At 34.9% G+C, this 26,898-nt stretch overlaps 1 protein-coding gene across 1 annotated transcript in view; it reads left to right on the forward strand.

The window, feature by feature from the left end:
* Positions 1-26,898, forward strand: part of LOC145687511 (cell adhesion molecule Dscam1-like) — a 1,370,399-nt gene that overhangs the window by 1,039,860 nt on the left and 303,641 nt on the right. Inside the window, exons 8-9 of the mRNA XM_081760977.1 lie at positions 17,090-17,251; positions 20,393-20,677. Of these exons, the coding sequence (XP_081617103.1) occupies positions 17,090-17,251; positions 20,393-20,677 (447 nt within the window). The remainder of the gene's footprint in view (positions 1-17,089; positions 17,252-20,392; positions 20,678-26,898) is intronic.

The following is a 26,898-nucleotide window of genomic DNA, read 5'->3' on the forward strand; positions in this document are numbered from 1 at the left end:
TAGTATTGAAACCATAGTTTTCGATGTTCCTAAGTTGGTTGGCGGTTCCGATTACCTTCAAGTTCAGCCTCTAGTAGGGGTAAGACCTCCCTAGTGTATCTAAAGACAGTGGGAGGGGATAACATACGGCATGATCGAAAACGACCAATATTAGTATAAAGTCCACAGTTTCCGGGATCGCTGAGATGAATAGCAAGCATCCCGATGCCGTTTCAATCAAAGTTCAGCCCCATTAGTATCCCTGCGGGGAAATGGTGACATGAAAAAATGATCAAAGGCGACCGATATTAGTATTGAATCCATAATTTTCGGGATTCATAAGTAGATTGGCGACACTTCCTACACAATTGAACTCTAAGTTTAACCTCCATTAGAGGTGAGGTGATTTTGAGTTTAACGTCCCGTTCAGCAGCGAAGCTATATGAGACAAACCTCCATTCGAAGATCTAAGGTGATGAGAATGGGCTAACGTGTAAAAACAATCGAAAACTACCGATATTAATGTCGAATCCATAGTTCTCGATGTCACTTAGATTAATAGTTATATTCTCGATAGCGTTAAATTTCAAGTTCAGTCCCCATAAACTGCGATTTAAAAAGGATTAATGCAATTTATTCTGCGTTAACTTAATAATCTCTGAGTGACAACTCTAGGCCTCCCATCCGCCTCGGTATGACCACGGAAAGACGTATTATTTTTTAATGTTCCATTAGTTTATTTTTGTTATAAGAAACTGAGACAAAAATACATTTATATAACTGATTGAGAAAGCGAGCTATATGTTATTATATTTTTCTATGCTTAATTGCAAAAGTTTATTCTTTGATTCCGTTTATAGCATCACATTACTGGCAATTAATCAATAACAGTTGTCAACTCCGCACGTTCAAATCTTTTGAACGACGGAAGACCGCAATTCCTCCGCTCCGATGCCTTTCTATTCTACACACACAGTAGCACACCGCTTTCACAGTTCCATTGTGAATATAGTGTGATAATGAAAAGCATGCAAGCAAGTGGAAAGCAAATGGAGAGTATTTAAAATTTGAAGAAAACTTCTGGTGACTGTAGCGTTACAACAAATAAAAGAAAAGAAAGCAACGAAGTGGCAATACCCTAATTATTACCAAATATCTTGAAACAAATAGCGAAAGATATTTGGTGGTCCACGTGCTCTTGTGAACTGCATTACGCGACGCAACTGGTTGATATTTCATAAACTGGAAAACCATTTATTTTTTTTTTATTATTATTGAAACAACACAGATTTGTTCCAAGTATTTTAAAGACTTTTTGAAAATAATTTTGTAGAATGTTGTGGTGATACAAACAGTTTGTTCAAATTGGAGTCTACTAAATGTCAGTTTATATCACTTTTATTTTCCTTAGGCCCTATTCCAGGACTTGAACTTCTCAGTGCAAAGATATCAAACTACTTTCGTTTTCGTACGCATTATGTTCTTCTTTCAGTAGTTGTTATTGGACGTCTTTGACCCTTAACTTTCAAAATTGAAGCTGATGCTTTTTTTTTTAGATTGTGCTTCTATTTTTTTTTTTTTACTTTTCCATTTCTTTCACTTTTATTTCTGTTCTTTTAAAAATATATTGGACACGTTTTTATTTTGGTAGGAAAATGTCGAAAGAACTGGATAAATAATGCAAGTATGTTCGTTTACTTTTCTCTCCAGAGCAGGTTGTTAGGATTCAATATTCTACTCGTCACGTATTGTAAAGTGCTATTGGTGGTCGCAACGTGTTATTTATGTTGTGATTTTCTCTTTGAAAAGTCACTACGAGAAAGGTGTTCTTTTAAAATATAGTTGCAAAGTATAATTCAAGACAGGAAGTACTTTTAAATGAAAATAACTAGTTTTTGTTTATTAACATATGTAATAGTAATGCTAACTCATTTAAGAAAGTTTGGATTTTATTGCTGCAGTTTATAACTTCCCAGTCATAAATCAAAATTTATTAAAAATTAGCTGAATGTCCGTTCTTTGTAAACTATTTGAAAAGTAGACTTCAGTGGCCTAGTCCCTTAGGACGCGTATTTGAATGGGAATACAATTACCAAAACACAGTTCAATACAAGTGCTAAACCTATTCAAAAATTTATTTGAAACTTGAATTGTCAGTGAAAATTTAAACGTCCATCTCTCCCTTACGATATGTATTTCAATCAAAATCTTCATCTGGAGATAAGCACTGGTAAAATTTTGCAGTATCACTTAAAATTCTATAATCATAATCACATGTAATTAGAACAACCAAGAACTATTACTATAACGTTACATAAGCAAAATAGAGCAATTGTCACTTTAAATGTTTCTCACAACACAGGCGCGCACCCAGATTTTGTTGTTGTTGGGCGACGTCTATATAGTCTTAAACCAGTGCTATTCTACCCCCTAAAAGACGATAAGTAATTTTTAAGTGCCGTTACCTATATTGTCAGTTAAATGATAGAAATAGAGAGATGCAGAGGATGTGCAAGATTAAATCTTTTGGTTACAACACTCATTTCTCCAGTTTTTATTAAGAAAGTATACAAATGTATGTCAAGTTACAAATATCTGAGGTCCAGATCAAGTGGTCTCCGCGTGGGTCCATCCCTGCCCACTACTACATCGTTTTAAGTAAAAAAAAAAAAAAACAGTATGCATGTTTAAGTTTTACCATAAATCAAAGATCATCACAAATGTTCTATTACTTTATTAGTAATTCCCATTCCCGTTTAACTCAACATATATTTAAGAACTCCGACGTGCATATTAATTTCTCTCAAGGCTACACTCTACTAAATCGCAATTATTTAAACCTTTGAATAGTAACAACAAACTATCTTAGTTAGCTTTCCAGAAACAACCCAAACTTTCAACAATTTTTCACGAACTATAAAATCACCGAGTTGTTATAATTACAATTTTTTAACCCATTAACTTTTTTTAACTAACAACTTTCTACATCCACTTTTTTCTTACATTCAATAATACTTAAATTTTTTTCACTACTTATCAATATATCCAATAACTCTCAATATTTATATAACAATTTATAATAACTTTCCTTCCAGAATTCGACTTCATTCAATATATTATCCAACCCTTTATTGCCATCTGTCTCTTCTTCTTCCCTTTCTTCACCGGTACAACGGATCTGTTCCGTGTCTTTCTTGTAGCATTTTTTTATTATTGTCATCTGTTTTTCCCTTCCTTCTTTTCTTCACTGGTATACTGGTGCACTTTACAGTTAGCTAATTCCCTATTGTGTTCTGTGTTAATGTAAAATTAGTACAACATTTATCCTGTTCCGACGAAACTCCAGAAGCTTAAAAGTCAATATGGTCTTCATAAATACTTTTTCTTTCATTCTCTTGTGTGAAGATAAGTTGTCCTGAGATATCTTCCGCTCCGCTGCAGTGGAGTTTGAAAGAAGTTTGAACTCGTAAAGCATACGCGTCGTTAGGACGCTCTATGGAGGTTCCATGTTCATTCTGTCCTTACACAAGTTCGTATTGTAACTGAACTGCCACAACCAGGTAGAATGTTGGATATACCCACGCCAACAACTGACCTTCGCCTTATCTCCATTCGCATTCAACTCACGGTGTGAGGGCCAATTGAACACACATCTCCACAAAAAGCGACAGAACATCCTTGGTTACCTTTAATAGAGATGCGCACGAGTTGAGACACACTTTGTAAAATTCGAGACGAGTCGAGACAAACTTATATCTCGACTCGAATTTTCGAGTCGAGACTGCCCATAAAAATCTCGACTCGACTCGAATGTCTCGAAAATATTTCTATAATTTTTAATTTATTTTGAAGAAAGTATTCACTCAGGAACAGCCTTGAAAACAATTCCAGCATTTATTACTTTAGAAAGGTACAGAACGCATAAATTTAATAGTTAATCTTTCGAGATCAAGATTTAATTTTCAGCTCAATTCAGTTAATTAAAACTAATAATTAATGTCGTGATATTTGATTATACTTCAAATATAATTATAATAATAATAATTGATTATCTAGTTTGTATAAAACTATTATCCGTAACCTATATCTAGTTTTATAAAAGCATTGCAATAAAGTGAACATCATAAATTCTATGAATGAGCAATTGGCAGTCTATAGTAATTTAGGATAGTTATAACTATTGTTTTTTTTTATTTCCATGAACGCAATAGGGCTACATAAATTCTGGATTATTCGTTTCCCCAATCACGTGTTACGGATAATATATAATGTAATATTTATTGTACATCACATATTATGATACGAGACTATTTTACATAGCATATTACAATAAATGGACTGCTTGGATGCCGAGAACTAGTACAGGTACCATTCACTTCTATAGATAGATATTTTTAAAGGAGTTTTATAAACACTAAATAAAACAATAAACCACATACAGTAGTTATGGTTTTGGTTCCCAACATAAAATAAATATGGATTGTTCATGAAATATTGAGCTTCAACTTTTTCTCTTGGAAAATTTAAATTTTGAGTTAGACCACGTTGCATCAAAGCAGTTCACTGTGAGATAAATACACTTCTCACTTTACTCTTCTGGTTGCAACGCTATTTTTCTTTCTTTTCATGACAATTCCAGACAATTTTGTTTTGTGCTGGGAGTATTTTTTATATTCACCATTAAAATTACGGATTCATTTTGTAGTCACTTTTAAATTTACAGAAACTATTAATATCAGTTCACCATCAAATCGAGCTAATTGTTTAATGCATTTCGAAAGCTTCATAATCGTAACATTTACGTACTACGAAGCCATGATCGTAAAGTGGACTCGACCTAGCCCCGGGTCCGCTGTGACTCAGTGGCACAACTTTCACACTTGGTGTGTGAGGACTCTGATTCGATCCCAGCTGGTGCCAAGTGGGATTTGTGGCACAGAAATACCGTGTATGTGGACTTTCTCGTGGTTCTCTAGTTTCCTCCCGCTTACTTAATTCCACCATTTCATTCATTCTCAATGTCACTGTTTTCTTTAGCTTACAGGGCAAAATCGTGCGACGTGAAGTAATACTGAAAGATTTCATTTCAAGTTAGCCGCCCAAAATTATCTTGCTCTCTCCTGTTTTAAGATATGGTTGGACGCCTGAGTTGGGGGTGTGAAGTCCAGGATGCAAACACTTTGCTCATGAAATAAGAAACAGTAATTCCTATACTGCTCCAACTTCAGACCTTATAAGCACATAATGTTGAACGTGAGGATTCACTTATATCAGAGACGTGAATTATTGATTATAAGCTCCTCAATAAGAAAGAGCAAACACGTATTCCAGCTTTCCCGTTTTTAAAGTATTAAAGAAGTTATTTCTTATAACACTGAAGTTTATGGGATTTTATTCACTGAACTTTATCGTTCCTCACGTAACTCGGACACATCTGCTAGTATATGCACCTAGGTATATATTGTTGTGCAAATCTTAGGACAAAATTAAATTCCGCGTGCTATGTCACTTGCGAAAGTAAGTTTCGTATGCCCGAAGTGGCATAGATTGGTGGAACTTGAACTATACATAGAAAGTATGATCCAGGAAGCAATACAAAGAAACACATGATTAGAAAAAATGACACTTTTATTCAAAGTTAACGCTGAAACCACTGCGATTCATGATGGTCTCCTCAGACATTACAGAAGGTACTAAGTGGTCCTTACAAGGTTCTGTGATTACCACATGCTTTGCACTGTGCTTCCATGCTACTTACAAGATCGATAATGAGTAGACATCGGATTTTTATGCAAATGCATATTTTATTTTCTTATATGCATCTCTGTTACACTTGGTAGGGGTTTCTAAGAACAATAATACAGCTCGAATTTGAAGTTTTATAGTGCATATAAATATATTGTTAGCAACCAAGACAAACAAGAGATAAACTTGTTCTGAAACCCTACAAGTTTTTTTTCACATCCCCTTGCCCTTCCTCGCTTTCTAGAAAAATAGGCAGAAAATGGAAATTTTAAAAAAAATGCACGTTCATCAAGTTAGCATACACACATTTAGCCAACCCGACCAAAAGTATACAATCGTTAGTGCTGCATTAGTGCTGGTTAGTGCCAGCTTCCCAACGTTAGTGCTGCTATACTTAAAAAAAATAGAGCGACTTTTTTGTTCTATGCCAACTTGACGTCAAGTTAGCATACGCATATTCAAAAATTAAAGCACTAACGAAAGTAACTATACCAATCGTTAGTGCTGGTTAGTGCTAGCTTCCCAACGTTAGTGCTGCTATACTTGAAAAAATAGAGCAAATTTTTTGTTGTATGCCAACTTGACGTCAAGTTAGCATACGCATATTCAAAAATTAAAGCACTAACAAAAGTAGCTATACCAATCGTTAGTGCTGCGTTAGTGCTTGTTAGTGCATGCTTCCCAACGTTAGTGATCCTATACTTTAAAAATAGAGCTACTTTTTTGTTGTATCCCAACTTGACGTCAAGTTAGCATACGCCTATTGAAAAATTAAAGCACTGACGAAAGTAACTATACCAATTTCGTTAGTGCTACGTTATTTCTGGTTAATGCTAGCTTCCCAACGTTAGTGCTGCTATACTTAAAACAAATAGAGCGACCTTTTTGTTGTATGCCAACTTGACGTCAAGTTAGCATACGCATATTCAAAAATTAAAGCACTAACGAAAGTAACTATACCAACCGTTAGTGCTAGTTAGTGCTAGCTTCCCAACGTTAGTGCTATTATGCTTTAAAAATAGAGCGATTTTTTTGTTGTATGTCAACTTGACGTCAAGTTAGCAACCGCGGTGATTTTAGCAGACATTTGTCCTCAGACAAAACGAAAATTCACGGGGTTGCAGGATACATTCTTAAAAGAATACTATAAAAATCAATCACGATATTTCTAGGTCAAAGTCAATAACGCCTCACCTTTTAAAGTTAATATGCACATAAAAGTGTCATGTGTACTATCTTATTTAGTTTATATATGTGCTGTATGCTATCTAATTTAATTTATATTTATATATGTCAAGTTAGAATATATATATATATATATATATATATATATATATATATATATATATATATATATATATATATTTGTGTCTGTGTGTGTGTGTGTAGGGCGAAAAAAGAGTAATTTTTCAGAAAAAAAAACAGCAAAATATTCCCTCATATAAAGCTAAAAAACGTTCAGTGCCAAGTTCAAAACTAATAAAATAATAATTTTATATTCATCTGCAGGGTCCCCACTTTCAGTTTATCACCATATAAAAGTGGACTATGTATATCTCATTATCATATGTACGAGGAAAGAACTCATTTTTCCTAAGATGATCAAAATATTCTAACTTGACTTCAAGTTGGCATACAACAAAAAAGTCGCTCTATTTCTTTAAGTACACGTTGGGAAACTAGCACTGACCAGCACTGACGTAGCACTAACGATTGGTATAGTTACTTTCGTTAGTGTTTTAATTTTTGAATATGCGTATGCTAACTTGACGTCAAGTTGGCATACAACAAGAAAGTCGCTCCATTTTTTAAGTATAGTAGCACTAACGTTGGGAAGCTAGCACTAACTAGCACAACGTAGCATTAACGATTTTTATAGTTACTTTCGTTAGTGCTTTAATTTTGAATATGCGTATGCAAACTTAACGTCAAGTTGGCATACAACAAAAAGTCGCTCTATTTTGAAGTATAGCAGCACTAACGTTGGGAAGCTAGCACTAACTAGCACTAACGTAGCATAAACGATTTTTATAGTTACTTTCGTTAGTGCTTTAATTTTGAATATGCGTATGCAAACTTGACGTCAAGTTGGCATACAACAAAAAGTCGCTCTATTTTTAAGTATAGCAGCACTAACGTTGGGAAGCTAACACTAACTAACACAAACGTAGTACTAACGATTTTTATAGTTACTTTCGTTAGTGCTTTAATTTTTTAATATGCGTATGCTAAATTGACGTCAAGTTGGCATACAACAAAAACATCGCTCTATTTTTAAGTATAGTAGCACTAACGTTGGGAACTAGCACTAACCAGCACTAACGTAGTTCTAACGATTGGTATAGCTACTTTCGTTAGTTCTTTAATTTTTGAATATGCGTATGCAAACTTGACGTCAAGTTGGCATACAACAAAAAAGTCGCTCTATTTTTTTTTAAGTATAGCAGCACTAACGTTGCGAAGCTAGCACTAACGATTGATATAGTTACTTTCGTTAGTTCTTTAATTTTTGAATATGCGTATTGCAAACTTGACGTCAAGTTGGCATACAACAAAAAGTCGCTCTATTCTTTTAAGCATAGCAGCACTAACGTTGGGAAGCTGGCACTAACCAGCACTAACGTAGCACTAACGATTGCATAGTTTTGGTCGTGTTGGCTAAATATGTGTATGCTAACTTGACACACGTGTCATTCTCTTGTGGAAGGCGAAAGAAAGTTTAGAGGAAGAAATAATTCGTACACTCCCTCCTCCTTGCTCTCTCTCTCTCTCTCTCTTCCTAGTGTACCGCTAGTTGTCCTTGCATGTTCATATTAGCTAGTGACGGCGATAAAAGCCCTGCAGACTCCGCGGTGCTTGGGAGCAGACTTGAGGGGGCCCCTACAATATACGCTCAGCAAGGCACCTTTTACTTATAATTTATAATTTTAATGCATTTTGAAAGCGTTTCTACACAATCTATAATTAATTTAACAGTTTCACAGAATTAAATAATGCAGTAATCGTAAAAAATAAATAATGAGGTATGACTGTGAACATGAATGTCAGATTGCTCTTTGCGATTTTCCAAAGATTTTATTTTCCAGTGTAACATTTGCATATTATTATGTTAGTCTATAATGTCATATTTTCGTTATCGTGTATCTTAGACTACAATTGCCGTGTATTACAATAAATTATCGTGTTTACCAGAAATATCGTTCAAGAAAACAATTCGAGATATTGCAACTTGCCAACTGAAGAATACAGTTGCTTACTGACAAGGGAGTGGCTCCACTGAGATCCGAAAGAGACAATTGTGTTCACACTTGATATGTTATAACTAGACAAATCCCGAAGTTATACGCGCCACCAGGCGGGATGTCGTGAGTTACAACATATTCAACGAACTTAAAAAGTTTGTTACTGCATTCTCTATGTCTGTGTGTCTATCTGTCTGTCCGTCTGTCTGTTATTTGCGATTTTTTTTCAATTTTGAACATGGCATTCGACAGAGCATCACAAAATATCGGAGAAAGTGATTAAATTTTTGAAGTCACTCTTACCATTCCCGAGATATTGTTTAAAAAATGGCCGATTTCCAGAAATTTAAGGACCGGGAACCTTAAGTCATAGAGAGATCATATTGGTGTTGATCAATATCTAAAAGGATGGTAAAGATTTTGCAACCAAATAGTAACCGGTGACCGATGTCTAACTGGCCAGTGGTTTAGCCAATGACCACCAATTAATATCGGTACGAAAGTGTTAACATTCTATTAGGGATTGATTATCACCAATATCGTCTTTCTATGACTACCATTCCCGTGATATTCGCCAAAAAATGGTCAATTTCTACATATTTAACGAGCCATAGCTCGTGAACCATAAGATGCAGAGAGATGATATTGATGTAGATCAGTACCTAAGAGGATGGTAAATATTTTGGTACAAAATAGTAACCGGTGGCCACTGTCCAACTGGCCACTGGTTTTTAACCAATGGCCAGTTTGCTAGTGGCCACCCATTATTATCGTACCAAATTTTTTACCATATTCTTAAGTATTGATTAACACGGATGTCATCTCTCTATGACTTACCGTTCCGGTGATATAGGCCAAAAATGGCCAATTTCTAGATATTTAAAAAGCCATGGCTCGGGAACCGTAAGTTGTAGAGAGATGATGTTGATGTTGATCAATATCTAAGAGGATGGTAAATATTTTGGTACTAAATAATAACCGGTGTCCATTGATTAACTATCTCCTGGCCAACTGGCCACCGTTCCCCAGATATTGGCCAAAAAGTTCGAATTTCTAGATAATTTAAGCAGCCATATCTCGAGAACTGTGAGTCATAGAAAGATGATATTTTGCTAATTTTTGAGAGAAAGAGAAGAAAGTGAGGATAAAAAGATTTACTTTTACATCTAGAAACGATCACAGTTATCCTTCCCGCTTCATCTCTCCACTCTTTTTAAGTTCGTTCTGGCAATCCTCTTGGAGCATTCTCAACTGGTTTCTAATCTAAAAGCTACAAAAAATTACCTTGTAAAATAGTTTGAACCGGGTAATTTGCTCGGAAACGGTTGGGTACATGGAAAACTCGGTGAACACGTACCCCATCATTTTCAAGGGCACGTTTTTTGGGGTAAAAAAAGGTTCCCCGCAGGGTCCCAGACGGGGTCCAACTCAAAAGTTTCAAATGGCAAGAGGTGTTAAGTAGCACATCGTATGAAAGCTGTTGTAAAACGAATGAAAATTGCGCAAGTGTCGACTCTCTACGACAACTCTGTGCAAAATGGCAGCGGGTCAAATGCAAACAAAAACTTAATTGAAAAGTCCACGGCCACCCCTATAAATCGAAAATGGTGGGACAAATGTAAAAACAGGAAAGAACGTGTGGCATTACGAGATCAAGCTAAAGAGAATTACACAGTGAATATCAAGCTCAAGATCGAATTAGCGAGAATCTTGACTAGTGTAATCCTCATTGAGATTAGCGAACGCGAAATCCATTGAGGATAGAGAGCATGAGCCCGAGTGAGTCACGGTTGTAAAATTACCATTTTTAATTCTTTCTTTCTATTTTTCTTTCCTACTCGAATGTGTAAGGTTTATAAACAGCAGAACTGCTTGCCAGAAAGACCTTAATTAGCATGTGCTTGAATTATACATAGGAACCCCTTAGATATCTAATGCAATTTTCGTTCACATTTTAACAATTCAGGTTGTAATTAAAACATTGAATACTGAGCAGATGAGCACGCAGAATTTTTTTGTTGGGGTGTATTTCTAATACGCAATTAATTCTTCATAAACAAATACAACTATATAGTATCTGAAAGGGCTTGAGTTGGATTGAATGAAAACGTGAATATGTATTCGAACTGCGCAATGTATTGTTAATTATCATGAACTGAAACAATTAGAAAAAAAATGAAGCGCGACTAATGAGCACCAAACATCAAAATTTTACAAGGCAAGGTCAAAGCTCACACCTCAAAAACCAGAAAAAAAGAGTGCCTCATCAACTAACCGTTATCTTGTCCAAGTCAGCTGCTTCTTGTTATAACTTGTGAAATTTCCTGCAAGTTAATCAGAATGTTGAAAATTTCCTACATTTTAAATTTATTATTATGCACTGATCAGCCATAAAATTATGACTATCTACCTACTATCGATATAAACCCGTCCAGGCGATATTTGCGTCACCTGCCGACGAATGTCTGCTAGTCTGTCACACGTACGGTGCATGTAGTATCAGTGAGAGTGCTGGCCGTGTGTAGAATGGGGAAGGCGCGCGATCTATCTGAGTTTGATCGAGGGGAGGTTGTAAAGGCCGGAGACTCGGAGGAGAATTTCGGAAACTGCAAGACTTGCCGGGTGTTCGAGAAGTGCTGTGGGGAGTGTCTTCAACAAGTGGCGAAACCAAGAGGAAACGACGTCTAAACTTCTAGGGGTTAGGCGCCGCCACCTCATTACAGATGTCGGACCTCATAGGCTGGCAGACTTGTAAAACAGAACAAGCAGCGAGCTGCGCCAGGACTAACACCAGAATTTATTACTGGGCAAAGTACAAGTGTGTCTGAACATACAGTGCACCGAACACCCCTAACAGTTGGCCTCCGAAGCCCATGACCCAACCATGTGCGAATGCTAACACCACGATATCGCCAACTACGACTGAAATGAACGCATGACCATCGTCACTAAACCTTAGCACAGTGGCAGAGCATTGTATTGTCTGATGAGTCCCTATACCTTCATCATGACGATGAGAGGGTGCGAAACCGTCATATTCCAAGGGAATATCTCCTTGACACCTGTACTGCGGGATGGAGACAAGCTAGTGGCGGCTTAATTATCCTCCGTGGAACATTCACGTGAGCATCATGTGTCTAGTGGAGCTCGAGCAAGGCACCATGATGGCCGAGGCTTATCGCACACTACTTGCAGACTACGTATACCCCTTCATGACGACCATGTTTCTCAACGGTAGTGACATTTTTCGAAAAGATATCACAAGGCCAGGATTATGATGGAGTGGCTCGAGGAACACAGGGCAAGTTCCAAGTGATGTGGTGGCCGCCCAACTGGTCGGATCTGAACCCAATCGAACAAATCTGGGATGTGATTGAACGTTACGTCAGAGAGCATCGCCCCCCTGTCCAGAATTTACGGGAATTAGGTGACCTGTGTGTACGCATGTGGTGCCAACTCTCTTCAGTGACCTTTCAAGGATCACTGCGTCCATGCCAAGATGCGTGGCCATTGCTATCCGTGCCAAAGGTAGACACACTGACAATTAGGTAGGTGGTCATAATGTTCTGGCTGATGTGTGCGTATATTTTAACTCGTATATTTTATCTCAACTCGAATTTCGAGACGTCTCGTCTCGAATTCGAGTCGAGTTGAGACATAAACTGTTGAGTCGAGACTCGAGACGAGACAGAAACATATTTTCGAGACGAGACACGAGTCGAGATAACATTTTCTCGAGACGAGTTGAGCAAGGCTTAAATCTCAACTCGACTCGGCTCGACTCGTGTGCATCCCTAACCTTTATATATCTCACAAGACATAATATGTTTCGTATAGAGAATGTGATTTTTTCATATAGATACATAGCTTCTATATTAAACTTTAAGTTTCAATATCTCGAGTTCCGGAAGTCGGAATGTCAAAACTCCTTCAGATTCGTGTTCCTCGCGGTCTAATTTACAAAATATATAAAAATAAGGTTGGGTCTAGTTTGCTTCCGTTTTCACTTTATGATCGAATATCTCGAGTTCTGAAATTCAGAATGTCAAAATTCCTTCAGATTCGTGTTTCTCGTGGTCCAATTTACAAAATATATAAAACTCAGGTGGGGTCTAGTTTGCTTTCCTGCAGCCGTAAATTCGCTTCTATAAGAGCCTTTAAAGTTACACTTTAAATTGTCGTTCGACATTCTTGTAGCTTATGAAAGCATGATTTATTCAAGTATGTTTGTCACATCTACAAACGAATATTCATTCGTATAGAACCTCCAATACATTACATTAAAAACACATGGAAAACAATTGTGCATTAGAGTAGATCTCTTATTAGCAAATGGTCCTGCACACGCGCGCTGCTCAGATAGCCCACAGCCTGAGTCTGAGCGCAAGTCCAAATTTAACTTAATCATGATTGAGATTGTCAGATGTGTAGCGGTTTACGTTGAATATGCAAACACTTTATCAATTAAGTCGTCTTAGATTTTTCTCCAATCTCCAAAACTGGGTGTTTTTTTCGGAATTAAGATATGTTTAAGTGGGTGACGAATACAGAACCTGAAAATCGGATGGTACCCGCTAAAATCGGGCAATATGGCAACATTAAGCTAAATAGGAAATAAGGTATATCTCTATTTAAGATCACAACGCATGCAACTCATGAAATTCAATTTGAAATCTCATCCACTTAGACTGAGATTTTATATTATTATTATTATTTGCCCTTGTTTTTAAAAATAGTACTACCACTCTTTCTTTTGTTAACGAAAAAGCACCCCCTCCCTTTCTTTTTTTAAAAAAGTAAGAAAACAAAGAGAGAAAATCTAGATTGCAATATACAATTTTATTGTTGATTTGTTGCCACTCCGATAAATGTGAATGTTGTGGTTTTGCATGTGTTGACTGGTTTCTTATCACAAGTCCCAGATATCTGCAATAGTTTGTACCTGAAGCAAACATCGATCATGTTTTATTCTCTATCTTTTTACTTCGCAATAACGATAGCCGTGCATCTTTGTAAGAAATTGCTACTTATTTTATTATTATTATTATTATTATTATTATTATTATTATTATTATTATTATTATTATTATTGTAAAAGTATACTCAACAAGAATTTCCTTACACTTTAAGATATTTTAAGAAATAATACCCTCTTTCCCTCTGCAAATTTTGAGCATATTCTCCCTAAGCCGAACGAAATTTTCCTCCATCTGGCAACTGTGAGCCGAAGTAGGGAAAGATTCTTTTCTGCTTTGTCGTCGTTACTTGATGTTAGTGCTGTCGAATTTTTGTGACATTTGCGGTTTTCAGGTTTGAGAAAACCGGTTTCATGAAAACCGAAAACCGTAAATGCGGTTTTCGAAACCGAAACAGCAAATGTAGTTTTCAAAACCGAAACCGCAAAACCGACATTTCGGTTTTATGAAATTTCACTTTTTTCAAAAACCGATTTCGACAGCACTAGTTTTAACGAGGTGCCACGAGAAGCAACTTTCTATTTTGTCGGTGTTCTATCGAAAAAGGGACAAAGGATATATTATTTTCCGATATCACTCCAAAACTTAGCCATGTTTTATTGTTCTTTATCTGTACACTACGTATATATGGTCATGAGGCAAGGAAAAGTGTATTTTACTGTACATAATTATGTCCAATTACTGCACATACTTATGTCCAATTACTTCAAATAACGCCATATTAATAATGCATTATATTTATAGGCATAGTACTATATTGCGTAATTTTCAATTATACGATTGCGCCAGAATGTCACATACGGTTGTACGTTCAGATCTGAAATTATTGGATTTGCACAGATACGTTCTTCTGTGTGTTGTTTTCCTCTCTCGGTGCACTATATGTCACAAGAAGACACATTGGTTAGTTCTGGCCCTTGGCTAGTTGAGTGCTCCGCTCCCAGACTCCGGTGTTTGCTCGGCCTACGGGCTCGCATCTCTTATGTATCAGCCTTTATATCAAGAGTGAATTTCGTGCATTTACTGCTAATATTTCCTGAATTTGGCCCAACTGGGAGCTCTGTCCCCGGACACCCGCGTTTCCTTGGCGTACGGCCTCGCACCTCTTAAACTCGCAATTCTGCCGAATTTCAAGTTTCTTTTCGTATTTCAACTATGTAAAACATAAGATTTTGTATTCCAACAAAACGCTCATTAAGAAATAAATAAGATGGGGATTTCCTCATCCCCTTCAGACCCCTTAAAATCTAGAAATATTTACTTTTTGGCAATTTTTTGTGTATTAGTCCCATAGGAAATGCCTAAACATTTTGGGTTGTAGATATCCTATATATATAGCATGGGATTTTTTTTAGTTCCCCATAAAACCACTCTACAGTCGAAAAATTTTACTTTTGGTGATTTACTTATTTAACACTAATTGGTCCTATGATTTAAAAGTTAAAAAAGTGACCACCAGCAGAAGATGCGGATTCACTATACACGAAAGTGAATAAAATATTTTGAAACAGCTTTTTAGCTCTTATGATGATGAAATATCATGCTTACCTTTTTCCGTTATATCTTTACATGCGTTGATATAATGAAGCTTACGCTAAGTTTGACTAATGGCAATTTATATGGAAATGCAAATTTCTATGTATGCTGCCTGATTTGATAGTACATGGTCCTGATTAATACACTCTCTGGATTTATTTGTTGCAGTAATATTGCATGTATCTAAAACTATAGCCTGTTACTTACTATAGAAATGGACCTCGTTCTCTTAGCTAACCTGTCAGTATGATCGCACTTCTGCTTGAATAAAGTCGCTTCACGTAATTGTCGCACGACAGAAATATACTTTTAAACACGTGAAAAGTTAAAAGTCGAGCTACAATTTGCTTGCAGTGTCTGCTAATTTTATATATATTGTTTATCAGGTTTGGCTCATTTCTTTGCATACTACACCGATTATGCACGACGTGTAAGCGTGTCTTTCTTTCTTAAAACAGTCTTCATCCTCTTCTTAGTGTTTGTGCAACTTCTAAATTATTCTACTGTACATAAGAGAGGGGGAAAGGATGTATTAGTACAAGCTGAAAAGAATCACTGTTAGGAAAAATAAATTTACTGATTTTAAGAAAACCTGATTTACTTATTCTTTATAATCTAGTTAATTATCACCGTGCCATTACACCATTATATTTAGCTACATTATGATGATTTTTGGTCCGGTCACTACACTGTATGGCCCGGAGATGTCAATATAGGACTTTATATAGGTCATAATGGACACTTTGAACACTCATCTAGGTGCATATGAGAATCTGCGTATCAGTGAACACGCATTCATGATTCGGAAAACTGGGTTTAAAATGGTGTATTTTGTGGTCCTTATTGCGAAATACATTTATGAATTTATATCCGTTTAGGGGAAATTATGTTTCATTACTGTTTATCTCAAAACCGTAGAGAACTGTTAAACAATTAATTTAATATAATTATTATATACGTATATCCAAATTAGGAAAATTCTGAAATGGGTGTCCCATTGTTGATATGGTTAATAATATTATGAAGCAAAAGTAATAGATTTTCGCACTTTTGAATAAAACCAAGTCATTTAAAAATGTGCTTTCTAAACGTGTTGTATGAAACGTGAACTTTCGTGAATATCAATATTTATTTTAATTATCTACGCATAGAAAGAAACAGAATGGTTTTATTAGGACTCATTTTTTCCAATAGTTTGAAGTTATTGATAGTCAAATTGAGGTTCTGTCATTTATTGTCGGACACCTTGTAGAACATAAAAGCAAAGGCTATCAATGAGTTACTGGCAGGCTTGATTTCATCGCCTTTAAATCTATGAAGAATGACTACTTTTACCAAGTGGTAGTCTAAATGTTAAAATTTGTTAGCGTAATTGTCCCATGTCTGAAGTTAATTGCAGTAAAATTCCATTAGCGTTTCTTTCCTGAAAGGTTGACTTTCAATGGATTACAAGTGTTGACGGCTAGCATAATTTAATAAATATCTCGTTCCAAGAGAGTAACATCAGAAGAATTCTACAGTATGAGCAATTCTTCCCCATGAGCAATTCTTCAACAACTTGCTTTCTCTACAGCACAAATAAAATATGTTCTGTTCTGTTTTCTTTTGTAGATGGCAAGTTGTTGCCTGTGAACCATCGCCAAACTGTCCACACGAATGGAACGCTTGTAGTGGAGAATGTGCAGAAGAAGGGAGACCAAGGAACCTACACATGTGAGGCCAAAAATCGTCAAAATCACTCAGCACGGCAAAGTGTTGACATCACTGTTATGGGTCTGTTACTTTCTTATGTATATTTTGCCATTTGACATCGGAATATGTTTATATAGATATATATTTTAAACTTCTGTTTCACGTTATTGAATTGCTTGTAAAGTGTATTTTATCTAAAGTCAAACATGCTTTACCGTATTAAAAGTAGTTTCTTGAGTGACTATTGATAAATTTAAAACCCTAATAAAACAAACAATAAGTTCATATAAATCGTTTGAATTGTGATACTTTATGTTTACAAGGCAGCTACTAATATATTGATTATAATTACTAAATTCTTACAACATTTGTGATGTCATAAAGCCCCAAACATTGATTTTGCGCAATTTCGTTATCATTACTTGATTGTAAATGAGTAAGACAGGTTATGCTCTGTTATCTTACATGGACCCTACTTCCTCCCTTTTTGAATATAAATAAATTATTGAACTGTGCCTATGGTGCATACTACAGTACTATTTTAAATAAAAATTAATTCATTTATTTTTTTACATGGAAAGTCTTTGCATGCAATTATAGATCGTTTATTTATGTACATTCATTTCTAAAATAATTGTCGCATATCTATAACTGTATTCTTGTAAGAATATAATTTGATAATGATATTGCAGGATAATTTTAATACTGATACTATGTGTATAATCGGTAAATGTATATTTGTGGTAAATTGCATAGGAAAAAGACCTATAAATACTAAAATTAGAGTGAGTAAAACAAAATGTTGTCAAATGGACAAGAAAGTTCTATTTTCGTTTTATTGTTCTCATTTACTGCTCTTTTGTCATGAAATTTGCCAGCTACATTTTCCGATTATACACATACTAACATTTTAAAAAAATACCGGGAGAATTCGTTATCAAATTATATTCTTACAACAACATTTTTAAAGACATACGACAATATTTTTTACATGAGCGTACATAGCAATAGTAAGGAAGAATTAAAGACGAAAGATGATATTATAGAGCTTTAGATAAGAGATGAGTGGCCAGTACTGTTGAACAAGACTGTACAGTGTTACTCTTTTGAAGGAATTATGGACAGTTGATTGTCTATTTAGCTATTACAAATATTAGAGCCTTTGATAGTCACATAATTCATTATCAAATATTGAAAGTTACTGGCTGAAAGTTACACTATTCCTCAGGGAAAGCTTGGGATTTCAAAATATGGAGCTAAACTACATAATTTGAATACCGTACAACTATAAAGTCTTATTTTACGTACAGAAAAAAGTTAATTTATTAAGTCCAAAACATAAAAGATATTCTTACTAGAGTATTTTATATATTCTAGACTAAGATCAGAAAACAAGGCTCTTCAATTATTCATATCTTTCGACACTTTCTTAACGCTCAACTTACCAAGAGTTTTCCCATCACACAGAACAAAAGAAAATCGATTTATCTTGATAGCAGAGAAGATGTCCACAAATCTACGAAACACTATGTTCTAAAAATGCAAACTGACGTGCTAAACCAGGCGTCAATTCTCATTTAGTCAACAATAAAATATTTCTTTAGTTCGGAAACTGTTTTGGTTTCTTTTAGTTAGTGTTCGCAGATATCTGAAGCTGTAGACAAAGTTTACAATTAACAAATAATACATGTTTTCTAGTTTATGTAAAATATTGAGACTTCTGTCTTCGTTTACACCATCAAAATCTTTTAAATGATACATCAACCGTTCACTCAAAGTATGATTCTTTTAAGTAAATCTGTATTGTGCAAATCAACATTATTTCTTCAGTTTTAAAGAAATTTGACATTTAAGTTTATAAAGACATTAAGATAGATGTATGATTGATCTGACCATTTAGAAACAAAAGTAATATTTCAACTGCTTCTTTCTTTGCAGAGAAACATTTTGCTATTAGATTGGGAAATAACATGTTGTTCGTTCCGCATTTTGCAAACAAATTTATAGCCGTTATTGAATACATATTTTTTTAGTTTTTTTTTGTTTCCGTAACACAAAAAAGAACGTACATTTAAAATGTATAATTCAGAATCATTTTATATATTTAAATCAATTAACGTGTTGCAGTCTGATCATTTACTTAGTTTCTGGTTTTGGATTATAATAATCAGAAAACTTTATATGTTGATGAAAATAATATAACGAAATTCCGAAGTTTAATTATTTAACTCATTATTATTTACTTGTAAATGTTTTACATATAAGATACATAATTCTTGTAAAATATTTAAAAATACGTTCTTCGTTGCCTTCTTGTATCAAAATGTAATTTTATGAAAATATGCAGTAAATTCATATAAATAAAGAGCTAAAAACATAAAATTCAGGAAAGGTAAGAGTTTGATATTTTGTATTACTAGAACATTTATTTCAATTTTATTAATCATGAGTAAAAAGTGACGGAAACTCTATTAGAAAAGACAAGAAACGATATGATCCAAAATAAACTTAAATAAAAGATACCTGACCAATAGAAATAAATGATGATATTTATTTACATCCATCGAAGCAGTGCATTATCTATTACATTCCCCAATTTTTAAAGTAATCTGCTTTACATTGCTTTCTAGATATAAATTTGACATTCCTACCATTATTCTTTCAAAAAGTTCAGGCTCTTTTTGTTTAAATGATTATGTCCATTCGCGGGTACCTTAAATAAACAGAGTGGATCGGCATAGAAAATGTCACCCTACCAGCTGTCTGGACACACTGAAAAAGCAACAGAACTTAATCAGTGTTGCTAAAATTGACGATTTAACCTCAATTCTTATTGAATACAATTCAGAAGTCGTAGTAGTTGTGAAATAAGTTTTCTATTTAAAAATGTATATATGTTCAAAAAAATTAATACCAATCTGTTCTATGTTAGGGAAGAATGCGACTCAATTCTTCTGATTATCGAATAAATAATACGAAATGAGTAGCTCCTATATTGTAAGAAAATATAAAATAGAAAGATTGAGTCATTTGCTGCAAACATCTAATTATTTTATACTTCCTTTTTTTCTTACTTTTTAAAATGACAGTTATATTTAGATGTACTAATTGCGTAAAGCGAAATTAAGTTTTAGTTTTAAAATGTAGGCGAATTCATGACAAGATTTCTGCTGTTTACAACTTAATTTGAAACAGTTCAGTAATGTGCTTCTTACTTTTCAGAACCTCCCAGTATTTATCCGTTTTCAATTCAAAACAGCCTACACTTGGGACAGCGGATTGGTTTGCAGTGTATAGTAACGAAAGGCGACACCCCACTGGTCATCGAGTGGCTCAAAGACGAACATCCTATTGAATCACTCCCCGAAGTATCGGTGCAAAATCTCGGCGACTACTCCAGCACCCTTATGATTGAGAGTTTGAACACTGTGCATAGCGGAAGCTACACGTGCACAGCCAGAAATAATGCAGCCATGGCCTCCCACTCCGTTCAACTCGCTGTCAACGGTAAAAGTCGCGAAGGAGATTCTTCTCCGACAGCCCAATTTTTTAATTAAAACTTGTAATTTATTTTTCTTTTTCTTCTCTGGCCTGCAACTGGGATCACTTCCTGCCGATAACCTTAGAGCATTATTATTTTAGAGTTGGGTGATTAATACATCAAACATCGATATACTCTACCGTAAGGAAAAGTTTGAAATTTTGTCATTGAATACCACAACTTGCAAATTTACCACGCGATCGTATTTCATTAAATGTTTCTGTAGCAATGTAGATCAATATTTTCAAATGCATGCCACTTACTTATAATAGTGTTCACATACGTTGATCTACAAAAATACAGAAACTCAAACTTAGCGCAATGGTTTGTCTACAACTGTATATCGATGTTCTGATCCACATCACACTACTCTTTCACTCTGCCTGTCTGCACTTCTGTTTCTTACACTGTTCACACTGTTCTACACTTTCCAGTGCCCCCCGAGATAACGCCCTTCCAATTCCAAGAACTATCCGAGGGCGCACGAGTCCAGGTGCAGTGCATAGTGCAGCGCGGGGATTTACCTCTCACTCTAACTTGGATGAAAAACTCTGAGCCCCTAGTGACTGACATCAACAACAACATCCACATCACAGACTTCAACAATTACTCTAGTATTCTCACCATCAGTAGCGTCTCACTGTCTCACAGGGGAAACTACACCTGTCTAGCTCGTAACTCGGCCCGGGAGGCTAGTCACACAGCTCAGCTCAAAATCAGCGGTAACGTACATGGACCTCTCTAACCCTTTACTCGTCAGCGATTGTTTGTGTTGAAAAATGAACAATCCATCAAAAATAAGCAACTGATTAATGATAAGGAAATAATGAAATAACCCTTTCTCCATTGATCACACTATCGTGTGATGAAAAGCATATTGGTTAGCTGTATACCTTTCCCTCAGTGCATGATATCTGCACCTGCTTATCGCATGTCAGTTGCATGTGGTGTACAGTAAGCGTGGTATTTCAGTGTGTGCATGAAAAACAGCCGATGTTCATAACAAAAATACATTTTGTAAATAAAATCTTTTTGAGCACTTTCATTAACATTCATATTTATTACATAATCAAAGCATGAAAATTCAGAAGATTTATATTACTTTAAGCATACAATGTCTTACCAAGTATTTCCATAATTATTTTCTCTGTCAGATACAAAAGACGGTATTTCCTGTAACAAATATTATATGTAATGTACGAATGAAAATTGTGTAAAAGTATGATTTTCAATTTTATTTTAGACATCAGTATCTGCTGAGTTGATGTTGAAATACAACCTTCCTTATATATTCCTGAATCAATTAACCATTGATGTATATACACTACGATAACTGATATTTACGATTCAATAAATCAAGAGTTCTGTAAAAGAATTTTGTTACACAGAAATGCTACACTCCGTGTACATATATTACTTACGATTCAACTTAATTGTGTTAGAACTATTATTTCAATCTCGAGATTCTCTTTGGAGAAAAAAAACAATAGACATGTTCCTTCAGAAACTAAAATATTTCGCTATGAAATTCTGCTATATTTCTCAACGTTGTTGTTAGTAGTAATATATACACGAGTGAGAAATTGTTACGAAATCTCTTCCAAAACTTTCGTACCAAGAATTTATTACTATTATTGTTATGCTAAAAACTTGAATGTATCTACATAGGTCTTTTAAAAAGATTGAATTTCAGACTTTTCTACAAACTGGTAGTAGTTACGATGAAACATGGTTCAAAACTTTCACCAACGATTTTAAACTTTCGTTTAATATTGGTGATGAGAAAGTTTGTAATGTAGTTCCTCTCTTCTTTCAAAATAGTGTCTGACGAAGAGCTACGATATTCAATTCATTTCACAATAACAGTGTTTCCAAACTTGTCATGTTTCAACTGTAAGTGATGGGTTTTAGGAGCTACATAACAGCCTGCCAATTTTTAATAATTGATTTTATGTACAGGTTTCTTCATCAAAACTTTAAAATGGCAAGTTAAACTCTATACATAATATTGTTTATCGAATATTTTTTCTCTTTTTTTCTAAATAATGTTAAATCTTTTCAAAAGTTTATTTTGAACTACTTCTTTCTTCTTAAACTTTTCATTATAAATAATTGTCTCAGGAAAAAAATTCTAGGATTACTTTTTCCTACTCCAAAACTGTCAAGAATGTTTAGCAATACATAACATATCATGTGTGCCGGTGCTGTGTCATCAGTTATAGCTCAGAATATGAAATAAATAAATACAACCAAATGGGGATGGAACTGATGCACAACACGGTACTTAACTGTAAAATTGTGGTTGAATTTAAATAAAATTCAAATATTTCTAATTTATAAAATGACTAGTTGGGGGAAAAGGGAGAGAGAAAGAGAAAAGGATAAGACTAAAAGATAAGGGATGAGCACTAGCCTGATTGATCCATCAAGACTGGCGTCGTCCTGGTCATCTGGCACGATGAAAGGTTTGCCGCGAAGGAACCTGGATCTTCTGGTAACAGCCAACAACTGGAATTCAATCCTGCTGGACTGCTAGGGGCGTCGAACTCTCTCTGTGATGCGTCTCTATGATGTCCTTTTACATTCCCATTCTACTAATCGTAACTAACAAATGTATCTGCTGCGATGAACCGGCAGAATGGTATTCTTTGAACTTGGAGTCGGTGGTCCTCCAATGGTGGGATCCGCTTCTCTCCGTTGATCCTACACCTGTCCCAATCGTGTGTTGAATACCCCTTGTTGTTCTGTTCCTCGTGGTTTTGATCAATTCAAGAATGATGACCTAATCGGGAAATATCAGGCTGTGCTTGAAGGTATGCGGAAGGGAAAGAAGGAAGCTAGTCGAGTTTATTTAACAAATATGCATTTACAACAAGTGTCTGAGAATGTACACTTCTAGTCAAAGTTTTCTTTCAAAGTTTTCAAAAGTTCATGTTTCTTCATATCAATTACATAGTTACTTCATTTCCAATAGACAGATACTTCACACATGTTACATAATTGCCTCGTTGCCAGCTAGCACGGTCAAGCGATCTATGACAATAAATTACTGATCTCAAGAAATGTTCCGGGTTAGAATTCCACTCAGGACATCGGTTTATGGATTGTCCTTTCACCCTTTATTTCATTATCATCCTTTGCTTCTCATTGACTTCTTTAGCGTAAAGGATACGATCGTAGGAAATCTTATAGTAAATATTTGCTTGGTTAAATCTTTGGCATTAAATTTGTGTAATTACAAGGCTGGGCATGGTTTCAAGGGCATATTTACGAAACTAAAAATAGTTTTACTAAGTTAAAATTGATTGCAATTAATGTGAAAATAGGAATATTGGATACTAGATTATTTACGTTTTTTTTTTAAGAACTAAGACTATGCCCTGGAGGCTAAAGAGTGATGACTACAGTGAATGACTGAGAACAAATTGATGGAATAAGGCTGGGAGGAAATAAGAGGTTTTCCAGAAACCCCACGAACATGATGTTGTTCATACAAGCTCACAAGCCAGGATCAAAGCAGAGATCCCTCTCACCAGAGGTGAAAGCTTTTCTAGCTAGCAGCAGTTTTTGCCTTTTCTCTTCAAACATATAAACGCCTCCGTTTTAACTCGTTTCCGTTTGCAAATACTCCTCAAACATTTATTTAGAATTCTACTGACATGATCACATTACATAAATGTGACATGTATATATTAGTAGCGGTGTCTGTTTTTTTTTTTTTTTTTTTTTTTTAACTTCACATCCAAGTTGAAAGTAAATATCTTCGTGACAATCTCTTGAACGACCCGACCGATCTCAATCAAATTTTTGACGTAGATGCAGTTCTGGCCTAGGAGTGTTTCAGCTATTCACTTTGACGGTAGAGCTTAGGTGAGGAGTAAGATGGGTAATTTAAAAAATAAATAAAACTTAATAACTCTTGAACCAAACGACCAATCTCGATCAAATTTTCAACATAGATGACGTTTGTGCCTGGGATGAATTTTAGTATTTAATTTTGACGGGATAACGTAGGGGGTGTGGAGGAGGGGCAGATATAAAAAATCAATAAACATAAAAATAAAAGAGACCATGTTTGTAAGTTAATAACTCTGCAACCACCCGATAGATCTCAATCAAATTTTAAACATTGACGAAGTTTGAATCCTGAAAGACTTTAATTATTTCATTTTAATTGTATATCTTAGGGGAGGGGAGGGAAGGAAGGAAAATATATGAAAATGAATACAACTTAATGACTCTTGAACCACCCGACCGATCTCGATCAAATTTCAACGTAGATAAGGTTCGAACTTGGGATGTTTTCATCTTTTTACATTGACGGCACAATGTAAAGGAGGGGAAAGGAGGCATATATATATATATATATGTAAAATATAAAAATGAAAGTGACTGTCATTGTGACTTCATCACGGTTAAACCACGGAACCGATCTTAATCAAATTATCAACACGGATGAGGTTCGGATCTGGGGTGGTTTTTATCATATCCCTTTGACGGTAGAACTTAGGGTTAGGAGGAGGGGAGAGGAGAAATATATATCAAAATAAATAAAACTTAATAGCTCTTGAACCACCAGAACGATCTCGATCAAATATACAAAATAGATGACGTTCGAGCTTGGAAAGTTATATATATATATATATATATATATATATATATATATATATATATATATATACTTTAGAACCTAGGTGAGGGGCAGAGGAAGGGAAGATTAATATATAAAAATAAATAAAACTTAACTCGAACCATTCAACCAATCTCGATCAAATTTTCAACATACATGACATTCGGGTCTAGGATATTTTTTTTTATAATGCCGTGCCCCGCAACATGGGGAGGGGAGAGAGATATATAAAAATCACCGAAAACAACCAATATCAAAGAGCGCTTCAGTAATAGTAAAAACGGAACATATTATTTTTCCTTAATTTATCCCAGGGAAATCGGGATAGTCTTAGATTCGAGGACGTCTTAAATTCGAATAATTATCGAGAAATTCTTAATTATAATAATGTTAACGTGTTATTACAACTACTTTGCTAGCCATAAATATATTTTTTTTTAAATTTCGTATCATATTCAATCATTTAGACGACAATAGTGTCCTGTGCGGGTTTGCTAGTTATGTGTAACTGTTTCATTATTTTTAAGCATAGGGTTTAATTTAAAGCTTAGATGTTGAAAACGTGTTTAAACAATTACCAATTGTTTACATTGCATTATATAACTTCCAAATAATTCAAAGTTGTCACCTATCAAATGAAAGTGTCTCATTGTATCTATGCAACAATACTGCATTGTGAATAGTCTAATTGCGTTGTTGTTGGCAAACGTTGTTTTGTTAATGTTTCTCTATCATTTTGTATATATTTTAGTCTTTAGCTTTGATGTGAATCACTCCTCACTTTATTCAACTAAAAGATAATTTATTTACGATTCTAGCGTAAAACGACTCATCAGTTTATAGATATTTCGAAAATGAAAGCTGAGGAAAGTTAAGTGTATGGAAGGAGTGTAGGATCGGGTAGAATATGCTTTCAGAAGGCATATTTTTCAAATGTGTAACATCAATCGTTCATATAACTTACCAAGAGCTGATATCTAAGTGATATGTTCATGTGGCAGAATTGGACATATAAATAACTAATAAGCATATAGCACGGCAAGGGCATTAAAGACAGTCCAAATTTGTACAAGTTTACTTTTTAACAGATTTTGCCCCTTATATCTTAGATTGATTGTGCGAAGGTGTTGTTGCCATGCCCTCAATATGTACTGTTTTGCCAAGGTATATCCTAAATATCCCCTAAATACTGAGTAAAAGGAAGTTGTAGTTTTACTATATGTAGTGGTTCAAGAAAGAGAATTGCTTGTTTTCCTAGCCTTAGTAGTTATTCACCAGCGATTGGTGAAAATTGACCGATAGTGTGTTGAGGAAAAGTTTTGATATATACGAGACTTTACATCATGTTAAAATGTCAGTATCGTCTGTACATCTGATAACATAGGCCTCCTAATTATTATTATTATTATTAGTAGTAGTAGTAGTAGTAGTAGTAGTAGTAGTAGAAGAATCACTATTTTCTGTGGCATACCGTAAAACATGTGTGCTTAACTAACTTCGATATGCTGTTTCTAAATCAATAAGTCGTTTCTATGTATCAAGTAAGAATTTACTATG

Source organism: Thermobia domestica, chromosome 6 (assembly GCF_964235325.1).
Source record: "Thermobia domestica chromosome 6, izTheDome1.hap1.1, whole genome shotgun sequence".
NCBI classification, from domain to species: Eukaryota; Metazoa; Arthropoda; class Insecta; order Zygentoma; family Lepismatidae; genus Thermobia; species Thermobia domestica.